This window comes from Suncus etruscus, chromosome 9, assembly GCF_024139225.1.
Source record: "Suncus etruscus isolate mSunEtr1 chromosome 9, mSunEtr1.pri.cur, whole genome shotgun sequence".
Lineage (NCBI taxonomy): Eukaryota > Metazoa > Chordata > Mammalia > Eulipotyphla > Soricidae > Suncus > Suncus etruscus.
This window is the reverse complement of record NC_064856.1, coordinates 50,069,866-50,091,512: the sequence shown is the minus strand read 5'-3', so window position 1 is coordinate 50,091,512 and position 21,647 is coordinate 50,069,866. Positions and strand designations below refer to the sequence as shown.

Sequence of the window (21,647 nt, the reverse complement as noted above, 5' to 3'; positions counted from 1 at the left end):
GTGATTTCTGATTTCTGATTGCACTGCCAGGTATGGTCCCCCATATAAAGGTGTGTGTGTGTGTGTGTGTGTGTGTGTGTGTGCGCACACGCACGTGCACACACCGCACTTTAAGAGTCACTCCTGGCTCTGCACTGGTTATGCTCTGGAGACCATATGGAATGTCGAAGATCAAACCTGGGTCAGACTTGTTAAAGGCAAATGCCCTACCTGCTGTGCTATCACTCCAGGAACCTAACAAGAATTTTTTTTTTTTTTTTTTTTTGGTTTTTGGGCCACACCCGTTTGATGCTCAGGGGTTACTCCTGGCTATGAGCTCAGAAATCGCCCCTGGCTTGGGGGAACCATATGGGACGCCGGGGGATCGAACCGCGGTCGGGTCCGTCCTACGCTAGCGCTTGCAAGGCAGACACCTTACCTCTAGCGCCACCTTCCCGGCCCCTAACAAGAATTTTTGATGCAACATAATCCTATCAAAGGTGGCAAAAGAGGTAAAGCCTCTGGCTTGCAAGCGCTAGCCTAGGACGGACCATGGTTCGATCCCCTGGCATCCCATAAGGTCCTCCCCAAGCCAGGGGCAATTTCTGAGTGCATAGCCAGGAGTAACCCCTGAGCAAAAAAAAAAAAACAAAACAACAACAACAACAAAAGAAAAAACAATTTAAAAATTGGAAGACTAAGACCAGAGATAGGAGATTAGTCTCAAAAGGAGTTAATGGCAGAAGACAGTTACATGTAGTCATAGTAAGTAATGCTGACCTTCCCTTTCATTGACTGATATTCAGCCCAAACTATCAAAAGAAGTGTCCCCTTCTCCCTGAAATGATGTCAGTTTATAAAGAGGGGAAACTGGGAGAAAAATGATGAACAAATGTATATGAAAAAATAATTCTTGTCTTTTATTATCAAAATGGTATGATTAGAATTTCTTACATTAAAACTTTTTATTTTCTTTCTCTTTTCTATTCAGCCTAAGAAGAAAAGAGTAAAAGTTGAAGTGAGACCCATTAATATGGGAACAGATTATGAATATGGTATGTTAAACATTCACCTGATTGCCTATGACATGGCCCTGGCAGAGAGTTATGCCCAGTATATCCACAAACTCTGCAATCAACTCTCCATTAAAGTCGAGGAAAGGTATGAGGGATTTCTTTGGATAGAAGTTTTTGGGGTGGTAGCATATTCTGTCTGCCTTTTTTTTTTTTTTTTTTTTGTATTTTGGGTTTTGGGTCACACCCAGCAGCACTCAGGGGTTATTCCTGGCTCTTCACTCAGAAATTGCTCCTGGCAGGCTCAAGGGAACCATATGGGATGCCAGGATTTGAACCACCGTCCTTCTGCATGCTAGGCAAATGCCCTACCTCCATGTTATCTCTCTGGCCCCTGTTTTTTTGTTTCTTTGTTTTTTTTTAATCATTCAATAAAGCAAACATCCCACTTCCATGCTATCTCTCCGGTCCCTGTTTGATGGTTTTTTATGATGGCTTATTTGACAGTTTATTTAACCTCTTTGTATCCTGGTTTCCTCATTAGTACAATGGAGTTAATAATAAAGCACAAAATGTTGTAGTGAAAATTAAGATATTCATACATGCACATAGATCTATAAATTAGATCTATATATGTACAGACAAATGTAATATTTTTTGTGATGCTGGGGATTAAGGTCAGGGTCACTGAGTATGAAGTATCACTCAGCTACATCTCTTGTCTACAGAGAGTTAATATATTTAATTAAAATGGTTACAACATAGCCCCGGAACTGTTGACTACTATTATAATTGTTATTAATAATAATATAATAGAAATGTATCTGTAGTCATACACTTAATAAATGGTAAATTCTGGATTGGGCCCCTGCTCATTCCCCCAAATTTCAATTCTGCCAAATTGTTCTCCACTTAGTTCTTTGTGTGATCTTTCTTGCATGGGAATATGATCATATAACTCCTGCACTTAATATCTTTTCATGGCTTTTCATTCCCTCTCATTGATAATAAGAACTTCCTCGTGTGATTTGCTATATATTCCATGACCTGGTCTTGTCTCACTCACATTTCTATTTTTTTTTTTCTTTCTCTCTCTAGTGACTTTGTTTTTGTTTCTCTCCTCTTTGCACACATTTTCTCTAAAGTTTAAGCTGCCTTTTGTCTAAGTTCTACTTTTTCTGTAGAGGTCATCTTCATGATCACTTCAGGAGACCTCTATAGGTTCTTATATAAAGGTGGTAACTTCCTTTAATAACATCATCCCATATCTCCCATATCTTTGACTATGGTTCTTTTTCTTTTCTTTTCTTTCTTTCTTTCTTTCTTTCTTTCTTTCTTTCTTTCTTTCTTTCTTTCTTTCTTTCTTTCTTTCTTTCTTTCTTTCTTTCTTTCTTTCTTCTTTCTTTCTTTCTTTCCTTCTTTCTTTCTTTCTTTCTTTCTTTCTTTCTTTCTTTCTTTCTTTCTTTCTTTCTTTCTTTCGTCTTTCTTTCTTCTTTCTTTCTTTCTTTCTTTCTTTCTTTCTTTCTTTCTTTCTTTCTTTCTTTCTTTCTTTCCTTCTTTCCTTCCTTCCTTCCTTCCTTCCTTCCTTCCTTCCTTCCTTCCTTCCTTCCTTCCTTCCTTCCTTCCTTCCTTCCTTCCTTTCTTCCTTCCTTCCTTCCTTCCTTCCTTCCTTCCTTCCTTCCTTCCTTCCTCCTTCCCTCCTTCCTTCCTTCCTTCCTTCCTTCCTTCCTTCCTTCCTTCCTTCCTTCCTTCCTTCCTTCCTTCCTTCCTTTCTTTCTTTCTTTTCTTTTCTTTCTTTCTTTCTTTCAAGATTCTAAGCTCTATTAAGGCCAGAAATGTTTCTTTTTTCATCAGATGTCAGCCCTGGGGCCAGAGAGATAATATGGTGGTTAAGGAAAATGCCTGGCAACAAGACCACTAACATCACATATATGATCCCAAGTACCAGCTTTGCTAGGTGCAGTCCTGCTGGCCCCCATAACTGCTCGGGTGACCTAAGTAATCCTTGGCATTGAAGGGCCTGAGCAGTGTCATATCCTCAAACCTTCACATTAAATCCCAGCCTAACAACCCTCAGCCTCCCAACTCCCCAAAAAGTCTAATCCTAAAACTCGTCCAGTTGCTGACACATAGTAAACACTAAGAACTTGTTGGCTTGACTTGCGTTCTAATCTAAATGAGCAGAATTCCTAGAACAGTGGAACGAATGGGGTGCTGCCTTTTTTCTCTTTCTTGGCTCTTTGCTCCAAATGCTATTGAGCATAAAGAGATGCTCGTTTTCAGCAGCTGCCTTCTCTGTATTGATTGAGGTTTTCAGATCATCCTATCAGGCATTCTCACTGCCCAGCTTTTTCAGAGATGAAATGATTTTCTCTTCTTCTGATTTTCATTTCATCTTGATCTATTTTTCCTCTGGGATTGTGGGGGCAGAGCTGTGACCTTGAGATGGAATTGGGCTAGCTTTTGTTCTATAAATGGTCTGCATTGCTGCAGCTGCAACTCACCCGGGAGAGGAACGAAAGAGGCCTTTCCTGCCCATCCCGCAATTGGCCAGCCACCCTTGCTGAGCAGCTTCCTGGAGAGATGGAAATTGTATTCATCTGGGAGCAGCTCCCAAGGCTGGACCCAACCCATATGCTCTGCTTTGGACACCACTCTACTTCAGTCTCTGAGAGGTTACTCTTCCTTTATTTTTTATAGGGCACTCAGAGGGACAGATAGATGCCTCTCTTGGTGATCTACTATACAGAATACATCTGATAGTATAATACTTGGAGGCTTTCAGGGCTATACCCAAAGTGAGCTATGTGGTATGAAGAACAAAGTCACAGACTAGGAATATGTGCTAACCATGTAAGCCATATCACTGGCCCCCACTTCTATTTTTTTTTTAATTGGAGACATGCCTTACAGTGGTTGAGTCCAGAGAGCATAGATTTATTGGCACCCTAAGAGATTCTTCTGTGTCTGGCAATATTCACCCCCAAACAACTCAGTTTTGTTCTTAGGTAATGGTGGTATGTTCTAATCAATTTATCTTCTTTCTTATTTTTACTGTGTGATCATCAAAAAAATAGGGGGGGTGGCTTGTAGCCCACACCCAGCCCTGCTTGGGGCTTACTACTGGCTCTGCACTCAGGGATCACTCCTGATAGGATTCAGGAGACCATATGTGGTGTTAGGGATTAAATCCTAAGCAAGTGCTATCGTTCTGCCCACCATTTTTTTAACAGAAAATTTGGAAAGAACAGAAAGTATAAATACCTAACAGAGAATTACTTATTATCTTACGATTCAAAGGACTATCTTCTTTGAAATGATCAGACTGCCTGGGATTTCTTTATCAAACTATGTCTGATTTTTCTGTTGGTTCTTTTTGAGAGCCTCTCAGGTCCCCTTGCTTTGTAGATCATGCTGCTTTTTTTTTCTTTAGATTATCTTCCAGGCAACCACTCATGTTCATTCTTCACATTGTGATAAAAATTACTTCATCTGCAAAGCATTTCTGGGCCCTACTTCTCTCCTTCTGTCCTCTAATATTCAAAGCTTATCTTTTGTTGTTTCTTCCTTAGTGTAGTGCAAATGTTTGTGTGCTTCCTTTCTATCTCAAGTTCATTCTTGGCAGTTACTGGAAAAGTAACAGTGCCTTTGTAGCACATGGTCACAAGTTCAAATTTCTGGTATCCTGCATGTGTCGAGGCAGTCCAGGCCACTTTGTTGATTGATTCCAGCAGCATTTGTGTGAGCACCACAGCAGCCAATGGTGAGCACCACAACTGTCACTTATGAGCCTTAGTTAAGTGCTTGCTAGTGAGTATAAGCACCTCACCTTACTACATCTTTTTTTTTTTTTTGTGGTTTTTTTGGGTTACTCCCGGCAGTGCTCAGGGGTTACTCCTGGCTCCATGCTCAGAAATTGCTCCTGGCAGGCACGGGGGACCATATGGGACGCTGGGATTCGAACCGATGACCTCTTGCATGAAAGGCAAACGCCTTACCTCCATGCTATCTCTCCAGCCCCACCTTACTACATCTTGCAAGCACCACAGTTAAAATATACAAGGGCCAGAGTGCTAGTACATTAGGTAGGGCACTTGCCTTTCACAAAGCTGATCCAGGTTCAAGCCTTGGCATCCCATATGGTCCCCCAATTCCTGTTAGGAGTGATTCCTGAGTATAGAGCCAGAAGTAAACACTGAATACTACTGGGTGTGACCCCAAAACAAATAAACTAAAAAATGTGCTAGTACCACAGCAATCATAGAGGGAAGTGGTCATTCCCTCTATAAATTTCTTCTATGAAGTGAATGAAGTAAAGGAATATGCATGATGCCCTCATCAATAACAGCATTGTAAAACACAGAGCCTAAAAGAAAAGAAAAAGAAACTAGCACCTGCCATAGCTGCAGCCTGGGGGTGTGGGACGGAATAAGGGACATTGGTGGAGGGAAGTGCATACTGGTGAGGGATCTGGAACATTGTACACCTTAAACTCAATCATGAAAGTCAAAGTGATTTAGTTTTTAAAAATATCTGAGTACCACAGTCAGGCATGTGTGCAAGCTCTGGTCATTGTAGCAATAGCAACAGCAAAGGAAATATGGGGAGAAAAATAAAATGAAATGAGCATAACCTGATTAAACAAAAAATGAAAATGTGCTGCAACATAGATGAAACTGGTAGATACTATGTTAAATGAAGTAAGCCAGAAGAAGGATAAATACAGAATGATATCACTTACATGTGGAATTTAGAACAACTGCATGAAGAAATGCAATGGTTTAAATGGGAGTTGTCTAAAACACTCTTGGCAGCAGAGTGTAGTAAGAAGAAGAAAAGAAATTGAGTAATGGAGGAGAAATACAATATGCAATAATGGGGGCCAGGGTCAAGTAGTCTCAGGTGCATTAGTGTTAAAAAGGATGGAACTAGGCCAGAGACATAGCACAGTGGTAGGGCGTTTGCCTTGCAAGAGGTCGACCCAGGATTGATCAAAGGTGGTTCAAATCCAGGCATCCCATATGATCCCCTGTGCCTGCCTGGAGCAATTTCTTTCTTTTTTTTTTTTTCTTTTTGGAGAAGAAAGGAGGAAGGAGAGAAAGAAGAGAAGGAGGAAGAGGAGGAGGAGGAAGAAGGAAGAAGAGGAGAAGGAGGAGGGGGAGAAGGAAGAACAGGAGGAGGGGAGAAGGAAGAAGAGGAGGAGGAGAAAGGAAGATGAGAAGGAAGATAAGAAGGGAGAAAAGGAGGAAAAGGAAGGAGCGATTTCTGAGCAGATAGCCAGGAGTAACCCCTGAGTGCAGCCAGGTGTGGCCCCAAAACCAAAAAAAAGGACAGAACTAAATGTTCAAGCCAAAGTCAACAATGAAATCATGAGACCCAAACTTTAACAATCAAAACTTAAAATGGGCCTATTATGCTAGCAGGCTGGGGGTCAAGGGGTGGTGGCATGGGAACATTGGTGGAGAAAGGTTGACACTGGTGGTGGTGGTGGGATTGGCCCTGATATATTGAATGTCTGAAGCACAGCTATGAATGACTTTGTAAATCACAATGGTTTCAATAAAATATTTTTTTACAAAAAGAGAAATGATGGACCAGAGAGATAGTAAAGTGGGCAGGATGCTTGTCTTGCATGTAGCCAACATGCAAGACATCCCATATGGTCTCCTGAGTCCTGCCAAGAATGATCCTTGCATGCAGAGACAGGAGTAAGCCCTAATCACCTCTGGGTGTGACTCAGAAAAAACAAAACAAAACAAAGAATAAAAAAGAAATAGACCAGGTACATAGCTCAGTGATAGAGTGCATGCTTTCCAAGTATCCTGCATTCAGAGTATCAGAAGGAAATGTAGTGTTTTAGAATGTTTTTTTTGCTTTCCAAATGTATTTACATAGTTAAAGTATTTGACTTTATATATATATATATATATATATAAACAAATCTATTTTTATATATATTTACATTTGTATACATTTATTTGGAAAATGAAATTAATAGTTTATGTTGAAAAGTTGAAGAAAAGGGGGCCGGAGAGATAGCACAGCGGCGTTTGCCTTGCAAGCAGCCGTCCCAGGACCAAAGGTGGTTGGTTCAAATCCCGACGTCCCATATGGTCCCCCATGCTTGCTAGGAGCTATTCCTGAGCAGATAGCCAGGAGTAACTCCTGAGCACGGGTGTGACCCAAAAAACAAAAAAAAAATTGGAGAAAAAAAAAAGAAAAGTTGGAGGGGAATATTATTTATGTAGGCTACCATGAAGAGTTTGCAACACGACTATAAGGCTAAAGACTGGCATTTGTAGCATAGTTTGTCAAGCAAATTGTTTCCATGATCTCCTGTACTTGTAACAAGTCATATGAACTGAGTGTTATTATCCTCATTTTATAGCTAAAGAAACATACTTAGAGAACTGACTTAATTTGTCCAAGATCAGATAGATTACACTTAAATCTAGGGCTGATTGTCATGTTTCCTTAATCCATTTTCCATTATACAAGCTTTTGTAAGGCTCTCTCTAGAGGGCCATGTCTCCTTTGCTATTAATTGATGAAGTTTCATGTGGCATGAAAATTCAGGAGTTCTGGGGCCGGAGAGATAGCATGGAGGTAAGGCGTTTGCCTTTCATGCAGGAGGTCATCGGTTCGAATCCTGGCGTCCCATATGGTCCCCCGTGCCTTCCAGGAGCAATTTCTGAGCATGAAGCCAGGAGTAACCCCTGAGCACTGCCGGGTGTGACCCCCCCCCCTCCAAAAAAAAAAAAAGGAAAGAAAATTCAGGAGTTCTTCTGTTATCATTATTCCATTTATCTGATTTAATGAACTTTCTGATAGGATAACACAATGTTCATCCATTTTTAGGATTACCACCTTATTCTCATAGTAAACTATGGGATTAGGTTTAAATTGTAATCTCCTTTTATTTATTTCACTTAGTTTTTTATTTTGTTTTGTTTTGGTTTGCCCACACCTGATGATGCTTAGAAGTTACTTCTGACTCCGCATTTCAGAATTACTCCTAAAAAAAAAAAATTACTCCTACTTACTGTAGTATTGTACCTGCCTGTAATCTCCCTCTGCAGGAAGATAATAAAGCTAAGAGGAGAAATGCTTTACTAAATTAGCATCAATAACCAGTGGCAAGGCCAAGACTTGACCCTAAATCTACAGTCTTTTGTTATATTGTGTTTTTTAGTCACACCCAGCAGTGCTGGGATTGCTCCCAAAAGTGCTCAGGGGATGCTGTAGTATTGGGATTAAGCAGAGGCACCACATGCAAAATTAACTCTGCAGGCCTTTGAAATTCCTCCGCAGACCAAGTCCACTGTTCTTTACCCTGCATCATGGAGCTCTGCTAAAGATGATTAAAGTAAGAAGATATTCTATAACAGTGGCTCAACCCAGGAACATATGATAATGTCTGGAGATAATTTTGTTACCATTTTTGTATTGCTCATGACATCTATTAGGCAGAGGTTAGGGATTATCCTTAGATTACCCCCTGCAACAAAGAATTATCTTATCTAGGGCTAGAGCAATAATAACAATGAGTGGGGCACTTGCCTTGCAAATGGCCAAACCGGGTTCAATTCCCAGCATCCCATATAGTCCCCAGAGCCTTCCAGGAATGATCCCTGGGTGTTGAATTATGAGTCAGCCCTAGTACCAGTAGATGTGACAACATCCCCCCCCACACACACAAACACATCTGATATAAAATGTCTACCATTACCAGATTTTACAGTATTATATAGGTGTGATTGGACTTGCAGAAAGACATTAGTAGTGATGTATCCCTTCAGCAGTTTAGAAAAATCTGGAGAAGAGTTAAGGTTTCTTTGTAGAGGCTGGAGTGATATACACAGTGGGTAGGGCATTTACCTTGCATGTGGCCAACTTGGAATCAATCCCTGCTATCCCATATAGTCTCCCAAGCCTGCCAGGAGTAATTTCTGAGCTGAGAACCAGGAGTAACATCTGAGCACCTCCAGGTATGGCCCCCAAACAAAACAAAACAAAACAGAACAAAACAAAAGGTTTCTTTGTTTTTGGTGTTTGGGGCTACACTTATGTGTTCTGGAACTACTACTAGTTTTGTGCTTAGGGTCACTCCTGGCAGTGCTCAGGACCCCATGTGGTACTAGGGATTAAATCAGGGTCAGCCATATATAAAGCAAATGCCCTAAAACCTGTACTATCTCTCTGGCCCATTTCTAGTTTCTTTGATCTTTAGTCTCAGATAAAGAGCCTTAGCTGTCAGGAGCTATTACAGACAGTATGGCTATACTCAAAGATTCTTCTGGGAGTGACTTTGGCCCTGCTGGCTCCAGGGAACTCTCCTAACTGGTTACTGTTTTTTCCCACAGCTATGCGATGCCCACTAAGACCATGGAGGTGCTGCATCTACAAGACCAAGGCAGCAAAATGTTCTTGGACTCAGTTCTTACCACCCATGAGCGAGTGGTTCAGGTGAGCTCTGGACATGTATTTGCCTCTCCTGGTTCTTCCTCTCTGGCCTCTTGCTTGCCCCTAGAATGATGACTTTCTCCAGGATAAGTTCTTGATCCTGCATTTCTCCTCATGTAATACCCTTTCTCTCTGCACTCTTTTTTTTTTTTTTTGGTTTTTGAATCACACCTGGCTCTGTGCTCCTGGCAGGCACGGGGAACAATATGGGATGCCTGGATTCGAACCACCATTGGTCCTGGGTCTGCCCTAACCCTACCACTGTGCAATCTCTCTGGCCCCTCTCTTTGCAGTATAAATGACTTGTAATGGGACTGATGTTTCTCTTTTACTATAATCTTCTCTATCTTTGAGCCTAATGTTTGACCTTCTTCTGCCCTCTATTATCCATTCATCTTATCAAATTCTTTTTTTTTTTGTTTGTTTTGAGGGGGCCCACACCCGGCAGTGCTCAGGGGTTACTCCTGGCTATCTGCTCAGAAATAGCTCCTGGCAGGCACGGGGGACCGTATGGGACACCAGGATTCGAACCAACCACCTTAGGTTTTGCTTGCAAGGCAAACACGGCTGTGCTATCTCTCTGGCCCCCAATTTTTTTTTTTTTTTTTTTGGTTTTTGGGTCACACCCAGCAGCGCTCAGATGTTACTCCTGGCTCTACGCTCAGAAATCGCTTCTGGCAGGCTTAGGGGACCATATGGGATGGCGGGATTCGAACCATCATCCTTCTGCATGCAAGGCAAATACCTTACCTCCATGCTATCTCTCCTGCCCCAGGATACTCAGTTTTTAAAATTTCACATTAGCATCACCCATTTTTGTATAGCTGCTTTATTGGGAATTGTGTTCACATGCAGTACAATTCGTGCATTTAAGTATATAATTAAATAGATTTTCATATAGTCACAGAGTTATGCAACCTCCAGTGCAATCATTTTTAGAACATTTTTATTACCCCTAAAAGAAACTCTGTACCCGTTATAGTCAGGACTCTTCTCACCACCCTAACTCCTTGGAAACCACTGAACTACTTTCTGGCTCTATGATTTTGTTTCTTCCACATACTTCATTTAAATGGAATTGTGCAATATCTGATACTTTATATCATTTCTTTTACTTAATTTTTTTCAAGGTTTATCAATAATGTAGCATGTATGGTACTTCATTCATGCATGTGTGTGCATGCATGCACACAGACAAGGATCAAACCCTCATGCATCTCAAGAATATACTTAGTCACTGAGCTACATCCTGGTTCTTTCATTCTTTTTTTAAAAATTTTTATCTTTTCTTGGGGCCGGAGAGATATCACAGCGGTGTTTGCCTTGCAAGCAGCCGATGCAGGACTTACGGTGGTTGGTTCGAATCCTGGGGTCCCATATGTCCCTGCCATATGCCCAGAGCTATTTCCGAGCAGATAGCCAGGAGTAACCCCTGAGCACAGCTGGGTGTGGTCCAAAAACCAACAACAACAACAAAAAAATCTCTTCTTAGGGGACCGGAGAGATAGGATGGAGGTAGAGTGTTTGCCTTGCATGCAGAAGGATGGTGGTTTGAATCCTGGAATCCCATATGGTCCCCGAAGCCTGCCAGGAGCGATTTTGGAGTAACCCCTGAGCAATGCTGGGTGTGACCCTAAAACAACAACAAAAAATCCTTTCTTAGGTGCTGTGATTTACAGTTCTTTAATGTAAGGGTTCCTGGTAGAAATCATTCAAGCATTACGTCCTCTCCTAGAGTGCCCACTTATCTCCAACATTGTGCCAATGTTCCCCACCCCACCTCATCTTTTTTCCCCCTTTCTCTGCTGTGGTAAACTTTCTACTGATAACTAGTTCTGTTTCTGTTGCCTTAAGCACTTGTTTCTTTATCTTCTGCAAATGAGAGGGATCATTCTGTGTCTGTCCTCTCCTTCTGATTAACTTCACTCAGCTTGATACTCTCCAAATCCATCCATGTAGCTGAAAATTGCTTGATTTTTATCTTTTCTTAGAGCTGAGTAGTCCATTATATTTATTGACAAATCATATTTTAGTATTTATAGATCCTTCGATTCACTCTAGAAACATGTCAACAAGGGAATAACAAGAATATTAAAGTTGTAACACCTTAAATGTATGCCATTTTATTTTATTGTGGTGCTGGGGCTAGGTCCTTTACATGCAAAGCTTTCTACCACTGAACTATATCCTGGCAACATGTATTAATTTGTTGTTGTTGTTGTTGTTGTTGTTGTTGTTTGGGCTACAACCAAAACCAGAAGTACTCAGGACTTATTCCTGCCTCTGCACTCTGGGATCTCTCTTTATGATGCTCTGGAGACCTCATGTGATGCCAGGGATCAAACCTGGTTGACCAGGTACAAGGCAAGCTCTCTACCCGCTGTTTTATCTCTTTAGCCCTGTGCTAGTTTTTTAAGTAACTAAGGCGCATATTTTTGATTCCTTAAATATCAGCAATAATTATTCAAGACATATGAGAACCTTAACTTGCCACCAAAGCTTATAAGATAAAGTTTGACATCTTGAAGATTTTTTTTTATTTTAAATAAAAATTTTATTTAAGTACCAGGATTACACGCATGATTTTTATTTGGGTTTCAGTCATAAACAGAATTCCCCCCTTCACCAATAAACCATCTAAGCACTGCCAGGATTTTCTTCTTGTTTCTCTTTTTTTTTTTTTTTTTTTTTTTTTTTTGGTTTTTGGGCCACACCCGGCGGTGCTCAGAGGTTACTCCTGGCTGTCTGCTCAGAAATAGCTCCTGGCAGGCACGGGGGACCATATGGGACACCGGGATTCGAACCGACCACCTTAGGTCCTGGATTGACTGCTTGCAAGGCTAGCACCGCTGTGCTATCTCTCCGGGCCCCTGTTTCTCTTTTTCATACCAATCATTCCAGTCACGCGTGGAACTAGGGGTTATTTTGTTTGTTTTTGATTAGGCAAAAGGAATTTAGACCATATTAAATGATGCACAGGGACTATTCCTGGGCTCTTCCTCAGGGATTACTCCTGACAGTTCTTGGAGATATTAAAAATTAAACCAGTTTGGGGCTGGAGAGATAGAATGGAGGTAAGGCATTTGCCTTTCATGTAGAATGACAGTGATTTGAATCCCGGCATCCCATATGGTCCCCTGAGCCTGCCAGGAGAAATTTCTGAGCGTAGAGCCAGGAGGAACCTCTGAATGCTGCCAGGTATGACCCAAAAACCAAAAACCAAAAAAAAAAAAAAAAAAGGGGGGCCGGAGAGATAGCATGGAGGTAAGGCATTTGCCTTTCATGCAGAAGGTCATCGGTTCGAATCCCGGCGTCCCATATGGTCTCCCGTGCCTGCCAGGAGCAATTTCTGAGCATGGAGCCAGGAATAACCCCTGAGCACTGCCGGGTGTGACCCAAAATCCACAAAAAAAAAAAAAATTTAAACCAGTTTGTCCACGTGCAAGGCAAGCATCTTAACCATAGAATCATGACTCTAGCCTCTAGAACTAGTATTAACTCCTTGTATTGTGCTAAGTTTTAATGAATAAAGTACCTTGAGTCCTTATCTGCTCTGTTTTTAATTCTCCCAGTTTTCATCTTTTTTCCCTTCAAAATAATCTCCAGATGGTACCTCTTCTGAAAGCATTCTTTGATCTTCCCAGATGAAGTAGGTATTCCTGTTGTCATCACCAATAGCCCCTGCACATGTTTTCATGTCTGATTTAACCCTACATTCTCCACATAGGCTCTGATGCTGGTCAGGGCCTTGTCTATGAAAGTAAGAAAGTTGAGTGGGAAAGTTATCCTGGACCTCTTTTTTTTTTTTTTTTTTTTTTTTTTTGGTTTTTGGGTCATATCCGGCAGTGCTCAGGGGTTACTTCTGGCTCAAAGCTCAGAAATCGCTCCTGGCAGACTCAGGAGACCATATAAGATGCCAGGATTTTGAACCAATGACCTGCATGAAAGGCAAACTCCTTACCTCCATGCTATCTCTCCAGCCTTTATCCTGGACCTCTTAATAATAACCTATTAGTCTAATTATGCCATCCATTTTAAAGGCTGTCACCATCTCAGTAAGTGCAAAGAAACCTTTGTAGCAAGAGAAACCTTATGGAACCTGAACTCAGAAATCTAGTCTGGAGGTTTCGCTTCCACCCAAAGGCCCTCTACCTCTGCTGGGACTGACTTTTGAGCCTAGGCCATGGCTGCCCAACCACTGGCTTTCAGTGCTCTCACTAAGAGAATTTTTCTTTTTCCTTTTTTTTTTTTTTTTTAATTTTGGTTTTGGGTTTTTTTGGTGGGGGGTACACCCAGCAGTGCTCAGGGATTATTCCTGGTTCTGCTCTCAGAAATTATTCCTGGCACTCTTGGGTTTCTGGGGTCGAATCCAGGCCTGTCCCGGGTCCACAGCATTTAAGAAATATGCTCTACCACTGTGCTATCCAGCCCCTGGTTTTTGGTTTTGGGGCCACAACCAGTGGTGCTCAGGGATTACTCCTGGCTCTGCACTCAGGAATAACTCCTGGTGGGCTCAGGACCATATGTGATGTCAGTGATTGAACCTGGTTGGCCACATAGAAGGCAAGAGCCTTAACAGCTGTACTCTCGCTCTGGCCCTAAGAACATTTTCTTTCTGTTTGCAGATCAGTGGTCTGAGTGCTACATTTGCAGAGATTTTTTTGGAAATAATTCAGAGCAATCTTCCGGAAGGAGTCAGATTGTCAGTGAAGGAGGTAAGTGTTCACTTGAGACAAGTCCCACTGAGGGATTTTCTGAATTCCAACTCTAGGAGGGCGTGAACTGCCTGGCTTTAGAAACAATGGAAAATAGCACCCATAGCTGCACCCACATACTAACCAGGAATGATGTGAAAGCTGGTATGACCTTGATCTTTGTTTGACCATCAAGACTCAGAGCTGATGTTTTATGTACCTGATCTCATCAAAGCTTCCTTATATTGGGGTTGAACCCATTACACCTCAAATGACTTCCTGTTAGGCAGTTGTGTAGCAAAAAGAATATGCTCTAAGATTGCATATGGAGCTGGAGTGACAACACACTGGATAGGTCTATCCACTATTTGCCTTACATGGGCCAACCCAGGTTCAATTCCTGGCATCTCATATGTCCCCCGAGCCTGCAAGGTGCGATTTCTGAGTGCAAAACAGGAATAACCTTTGTGCATCGTTGGATGTGACCCCCAAAAAAACAAACAAAAAATAAGATTGCATATAGTATAATTAATTAGAACACAAATAGGAGAGACTGGGGTGATAGCATGGTGGTAGAGTATTTGCTTTGTATGCTGCCGGCCTGGTTTCAATCCCCAGCATCCCATATAAATTCCCTGAGCCTGCCAGGAGCGATTTCTGAGTGCAGAGCCAGGAATAACCTAACCCCTGATTGCTGCCTGGTGTGGCCCAAAAAAACAAAAACCAACAGCCCCCACCCCCCAATAGAAAGATCACAAATAAGAAAATACCATGATAAAAGGTTTCTGGTTGACTACATTAGCAGTACCAGTAAAGAATGCCAGTCAGAAGGAAGCTTGGCACAAAACATGTAGACATGGCGGTAGGAACCTTAGCTGAAGTGCTGAGTCTTTGGGTCCAATTGCCAAGATGAGCCTCTGACATTATGACTATTAAGTCATGTCTAGTTTTCCTTTGTTCTGTGTGACGAGCTTCTTCTGGTTTCTGAGTTGCACAAATATCTGTGTAAAGGGAGAAAACATGCTGGTCATGCTGGATCGAACATTTCCATCTAGCTTCTATTTCCTAATGTCAATGAAGGTTTGACTTTCTCCATTTATTAAGTGCTGCTATTGTGATCTGTACCACATTTTGAAAGTACCACTTTTTTTTTTTTTTTGATTTTTGGGTCACCCCGACCGATAGCGCTCAGGGCTTACTCCTGGCTCTTAGTTCAGAAATCGCCCCTCGCAGGCTCTGGGGACCATATGGAATGCCAGGATTCAAACCATGGTCCTTCTGTATGCTCTACCTCCATGCTATCTCTCTGGCCCCAGTACCACTCTTTTTTTTTTCTTTTAGGGTCACACTCATAAGTACTCAGAAGTTAGTAATTTTTTTTTTTTTTTTTTGGTTTTTGGGCCACACCCTGTGACGCTCAGGGGTTACTCCTGGCTATGCGCTCAGAAGTTGCTCCTGGCTTCTTGGGGGACCATATGGGACGCCGGGGGATCGAACCGCGGTCCATCCTAGGCTAGCGCAGGCAAGGCAGGCACCTTACCTCCAGCGCCACCGCCCGGCCCCTTGGAGTTAGTAATTTTTGTGCTCAGAAATTACTCCTGTAGGGCTGGAGTAATAGAACAGCAGTAGGGTGTTTGCCTTGCATGCAGCAACCCAGGATGGACCTGGGTTCGATCCACAGAATCCCATATGGTCCCCCAAGTCTCCCAGGAGCGATTTCTAAGTGCAGAGCCAGGAGTAACCCCTGAGTGCTGCTGGGTGTGGCCAAAAAAAGAAAAAGAAATTACTCCTGGCAGGCTCAGAAGACCATATTGGATACCAGGGATCGAATCTAGGTTGGCTGCATGCAAGACAAACGCCCTACCTGCTATGCTATCACTCTGGCCTCATCACATTAATACTTTTTATGTCTGTCTTCTATTCACAAATTTTAAGTTGATTTAAGGCAGAGAGGAAGTTCAGTTCAACTCTGAATTCCTACTATCCAACCTAAATCTGGCACACAGTAAGAGACTCGGTCCATTTAAGTAGAAGCTCCGTCAGCAGAGCTGGAGGATGTACCCTCTTTGATGTTGTTGTTCAGTTATTTGGGTGACTGAAAGTTCTGTAGTAATTTCCACTCAATTTTTTTTTCTTCTCCCTAGCACACTGAAGAAGACTTCAAGGGAAGGTTCAAATCTCGGCCAGAACTGGAGGAGCTCTTGGCTAAGTTGAATTAACTTGGTGCAGATTCTTTCATGCCAGCACCATGGGTGATATCAAATGCCAAGGAGTGTCCTGGATTGTCAGAGTTAAGCAGGAGACCCTGACCATCAATCAGATGGCGTGCTTGTCCATATCACTATTATCCTTTGAACTAATCCCAAGAATCCTCTATTAATAAAAATTGGCTGATGATAGGTGTGTATCTATTTGTGAGAAATTAATCCAGCCTGTGGCATGTGGGGGGGGGGAGGGAGGGAGGAGAGATTTTGGGGAGGTTTGTACCAATCACATTCTTTTTATTTGTTTGTTTGGTTTTTTGTTTTTTTGTGCCACATCCGGTGACACTCAGGGGTTATTCCTCGCTATGCACTCAGAAATTGCTCCTGGGGCCGGGCGGTGGCGCTAAAGGTAAGGTGCCTGCCTTGCCTGCGCTAGCCTTGGACAGACCGCGGTTCGATCCCCCGGTGTCCCATATGGTCCCCCAAGCCAGGAGCAACTTCTGAGCACATAGCCAGGAGCAACCCCTGAGTATTACCGGGTGTGGCCCAAAAAAACAAAAAAACAAAAAAAAAAAAAAAAGAAATTGCTCCTGGCTTGGGGGACCATATGGGACACCAAGGGATCAAACCACGGTTTGTCCTAGGCTAGTGTGGGCAAGGCAGATGCCTTATCGCTTGTGCTACCATTCCGGCCCCTGTGCCAACCACATTCTGTAGTTGCTTTTGGTGGTCTTTGAAGGATCATCTAGTGCTGAGATTAAATTAGGATCTTCCAGATACAATTGTACTTAACCTTTGTACTTTTTTTTTTGTTTTTTTTGGGCCACACCCGGCATTGCTCAGGGGTTACTCCTGGCTGTCTGCTCAGAAATAGCTCCTGGCAGGCATGGGGGACCATATGGGACACCGGGATTCGAACCAACCACCTTTGGTCCTGGATCGGCTGCTTGCAAGGCAAACACCGCTGTGCTATATCTCTCTGGGCCCTTTTTTTTTTTTTTTTTTTTTTTTTTAACCTCTGTACTTTCTCTCTGGCCTCTGAAGTATCTTCTTTGGTTTGAGGGCCATACTTGGTGGTACTTGGGTTTTTGGGTCACACCCGGCAGTGCTCAGGAGGTATTCCTGGCTCTATGCTCAGAAATCACTCCTGGCAGGCTCAGGGGACCATATGGGATGCCGGGATTCAAACCACCGAATTTCTGCATGAGAGGCAAACGCCTTACCTCCATGCTCTCTGGCCTCTTGGTAGTACTTGGGACTTACTCTTGGCTCTGTGCTCAGAGATTACTCCTGGTTAGGCTTGGGAGACCATATATGATGACAGGGATTGAACCCAGGTTGGCTGCATGTACAAACATTCTATCTGCTGTACAATCACTTCTACCACTTCTTTTCTTTGTTTATATTTGTTGAATCACTGTGAATTACAAATTCATTCATAATTGAGTTCAGGCATATAGTATTAGTGTACCATTCCCTTCACCAGAATCCATCTCCCCCACCAATGTGCCTGTTCTGTAAAGTATTTTTTAGGGGTTCTGTTTCTCTTTGGTGCTTTTACCATGAAACCTATTAACCTTAGTAGTTCTCCAATTACAGTGGACTCATCTTTAAAAGCAAAGTTTCCTGTACTTAGCTTATGGGATCTGGGGGCACTAGAACAATCCAAGAAGACTGTAGAGCTGTAGGTGCAGATGGAGAGGATTTATTTTCTGTTTATTAACTTAAGGAATACAGGTATCTTGAACATTGTTAATTATTATTTTTTTTTCCTGAAAAGGAGATGGTAGCCCAAATAAGTTTGGGAACCTCTCTTTTTTTTGGGGGGGTCACACCCAGCGGTGCTCAGGATTACTCCTGGTTTTCACTCAGAAATCACTCATGAGGGGCTGGAGCAGTGGCACAGTACATAAGGCGTCTGCCTGTGTGCGCTAGCCTAAGACAGACCACGGTTTGATCCCCTGGCATCCAATCGCCCACAGCAATTTCTGAGCGTATAGCCAGGAGTAACCCCTGAACATCACCGGGTATGGCTGAAAAACAAAAACAAACCAAAAAAAAAAAAAAAAAGAAGAAGAAGAAATCACTCCTAGCAGGCTCGAGGGACCATATAGAATACCAGGATTTGAACCACCATCCATCCTGGATCGGCTGCATGCAAGGCAAAGGCCCTACTGCTGTGCTATCTCTCCGGCCCCAAGGAAACCTCTCTTTTTTTTTTTTTTTTTTTTTTTTAGTTTTTGGGTCACACCCGGTGGTGCTCAGGGGTTACTCCTGGCTGTCTGCTCAGAATTAGCTCCTGGCAGGCACGGGGGACCATATGGGACACCGGGATTCGAACCAACCACCTTAGGTCCTGGATTGGCTGCTTGCAAGGCAAACGCCGCTGTGCTATCTCTCCGGGCCCAGGAAACCTCTCTTGAATATTTTTTGTTTGTTTTTGTTTTGGGGTCACATCAGTTGTGCTCAGGTTTACTCCTGGCTTTGCACTCAGATCACTTCTGGCAGGTTCAGGGGACCTTATGGGGTGCCAGAAATCAAACTCAAGTCGGCCACATTTAAGGCAAGTACCCTACCTATTTAAAAGCAATCTTTTAGTGAAATGTGGATCATAACATATTTTTTAAAAAAAACCTCCCTCTAATCCAGGGAAATAACTCGGGGCTGAATGAAAGCTTTGCGTCCCATATAGGCATCCCAAGTTAGAATTTAGCTCTACATGGTCCTCCATGCATTGCCAAGAGTAACCCCTGAGCAATAAGCCTAGAGTAGTTCCTGGGCTTCCTGTATGCAAAGAATAGCTCAATTCATTGTGCTTTCTCCAATCCTGGAGGGCTTTTTATTTAATTATGGTTTAGGTCACATTTTTATAACAGTATTAAAGTTTATAGTTTTGATGTAGTACAGTTACCACACCTCACCCACCACCAAAGTGCCCAAGCCTCTCCGCCAGTGTGCTTCTGTTATTTAATATTCCACCTCATTTCCCAGCCTGCCCCCTTCATTGCTTGGCATTTTTGGTTTTGTAGTCCAGGACCAAGGGTTTGTTACTGTGCCAGAAACCACTTAGTACTGATCTTCATGTCAGTAGGGTATGTATGTGAACTTACAGGAAGCTGAACATCTGTGTTAAAATGTGTATGAATGTGGGGCCGGAGAGATAGCATGGAGGTAAGGTGTTTGCCTTCCATGCAGAAGGTCAGTGGTTAGAATACCAGCATTCCATATGGTCCCCTGAGCCTGCCAAGAGCGATTTCTGAGCATAGAGCCAGGAGTAACCCCTGAGTGCTGCTGGGTGTGACCCAAAAACAAAAACAAAATGTGTATGAATGTATGAGTATCTGAATGTATGCATCTTAGATTTATTGAGTCTTTATTATACTATGATTTCATATAGATTATCTTTAAATTATTCTAATTATACAGAGGAAGAAACTGCAATTTGGAGAGATGGAATTATTTTCTTTTTTTTTTTTTTTTTTGGTTTTTGGGCCACACCCGGCGGTGCTCAGGGGTTACTCCTGGTGGTCTGCTCAGAAATAGCTCCTGGCAGGCACGGGGACCATATGGGACACCGGGATTCGAAACAACCATCTTTGGTCCTGGATCGGCTGCTTGCAAGGCAAACGCCACTGTGTTATCTCTCCAGGTCCGAAATTATTTTCAAGGTAACACAGCTAATAAGTGACTGGCATCTCTCCCTGTTCTTCACCAGATCTCCGAGTACCCCTAATGTAGAGGTCTCTGGGAGTTCAAAGTGTTCTCAGTATTGCAGGTACTTTCTGAGACTCGGTTTTAATTCTGAAGTTGCTAACCTTTTTGTGTGTGTGATGTCAAGGATTAAACCCAGGACCTCATTCAGAAATCATGCGCAGTTTCATTCAGCTACAGCCAAGCCTCTGAAGTTTTTTTTGCTTTTCATCTTGTTTTCCAAAGGCAACAGGAATAAACTCAGATCCCTCCCAAGGTGTAGTGCTGTGGGAGGCTGTCAAGATGATAGACACCTCAATTAAAATGCTACTCTGAATTCAAATGAACGCTCAGCAGGTCAAGACTTCTAAGTGAAGCCCACTGGGAGTGTGGGCCAGCTTTTCCAGCAAGGACTATTTTGGTTACAGAATTGCTAATTTGAGTTTTCCTTAGCAAAGATAAAAGAGCAGAGGCGAGGCAATGGGTGAGCGGAAAATTGGTGGATATGTAATGACAGAGATGAAAAGGTGAATGAATAAACTGTATAAATATGCACATGAAATATACACACATCAGCCCAAACCAAAAGGGCAGTTGTCACATGAACAGCATTGAGGAATATGGAATACAGCACTGTTTAATTGCTTCCTTTTTTATTAGTTTGTGAAAGTTGGGCACAGGATTTTATAAACTGACAAGGTGTTAGAAGAAGGACCTTAGACACAAACTCACTGACATTCCTTTCATTTTTTTGTTTTGAATGCTCAGAGGTTATATTCCTGTGTATGTTCAGTGGTGCTTGCGGAACATGTGGTACCAGGGATTGAATCTGGACCTCCCATGTGCAAAGCATATGCTCAGCCCTTTAAATAATTTCTCTAGTCTCTAACACTCTCTTTGAGCAAATTGGAGGATAGCAGTCTAGAAAGGGAAGCACTTTTTTGTTTGTTTGTTTTTTGTTTTTGAGCCACACCTGGTGATGCTCAGGGGTTACTCATTACTCCTGGCTCCACACTCAGAAATTGGCAGTGCTCAGGGGACCATATGGGATGCCAGAAATAGAACACGAGTCAGCCAAATGCAAGGCAAAAACCCTACCAACTGTACTATCACTCCAGACCTAACAGGACAATGCTTTAGGCAATGCTTTACACAAGGTTATAGACACCTCAGTGCAGTTAGCAGAACTCAGAATCTCTTGTTTTGGGGGGAGGAGTGGATATGAGCCATTCCTGGCTCTTTGCTCAGAAATCATTCCTGGCAGGGTTGGGGGAACCTTATGGGACGTTGTGAATCAAACCCAATCCATCTAGGTCGGCTGCATGACCTACCACTGTGCTATTTACTCTGGCCCCAGAACTCAGATCTCTTGTTTCCCAGTCTGTCCCTCTCCATTACTTTGCTGTGGGATGAGCCAGGCTTATCTCAAACAGGAGCCAGCTGGGTTCTGTCTTCTTGGAGCTCTTGTGTTACTTACTCATCTAGTTGGTTTATTCTCACCAGAATCAAAAGGTTTTCATTGCTTATTATTAGTTAGTCCAGAAATGGAAATTAATCATCATGCTTTCTCCTGATAAGAGGTACAAGAAATAATCTGGTAGCTA

At 42.6% G+C, this 21,647-nt stretch overlaps 1 protein-coding gene across 1 annotated transcript in view; it reads left to right on the top strand.

The window, feature by feature from the left end:
* The window catches only part of MRPL48 (mitochondrial ribosomal protein L48), a 69,172-nt gene extending 52,624 nt beyond the window's left edge, over nt 1-16,548 (top strand). Inside the window, exons 5-8 of the mRNA XM_049780446.1 lie at nt 971-1,140; nt 9,356-9,458; nt 14,081-14,170; nt 16,294-16,548. Of these exons, the coding sequence (XP_049636403.1) occupies nt 971-1,140; nt 9,356-9,458; nt 14,081-14,170; nt 16,294-16,368 (438 nt within the window). The 3' untranslated portion in view covers nt 16,369-16,548. The remainder of the gene's footprint in view (nt 1-970; nt 1,141-9,355; nt 9,459-14,080; nt 14,171-16,293) is intronic.
* The last annotated feature ends 5,099 nt before the right edge of the window (nt 16,549-21,647 follow it).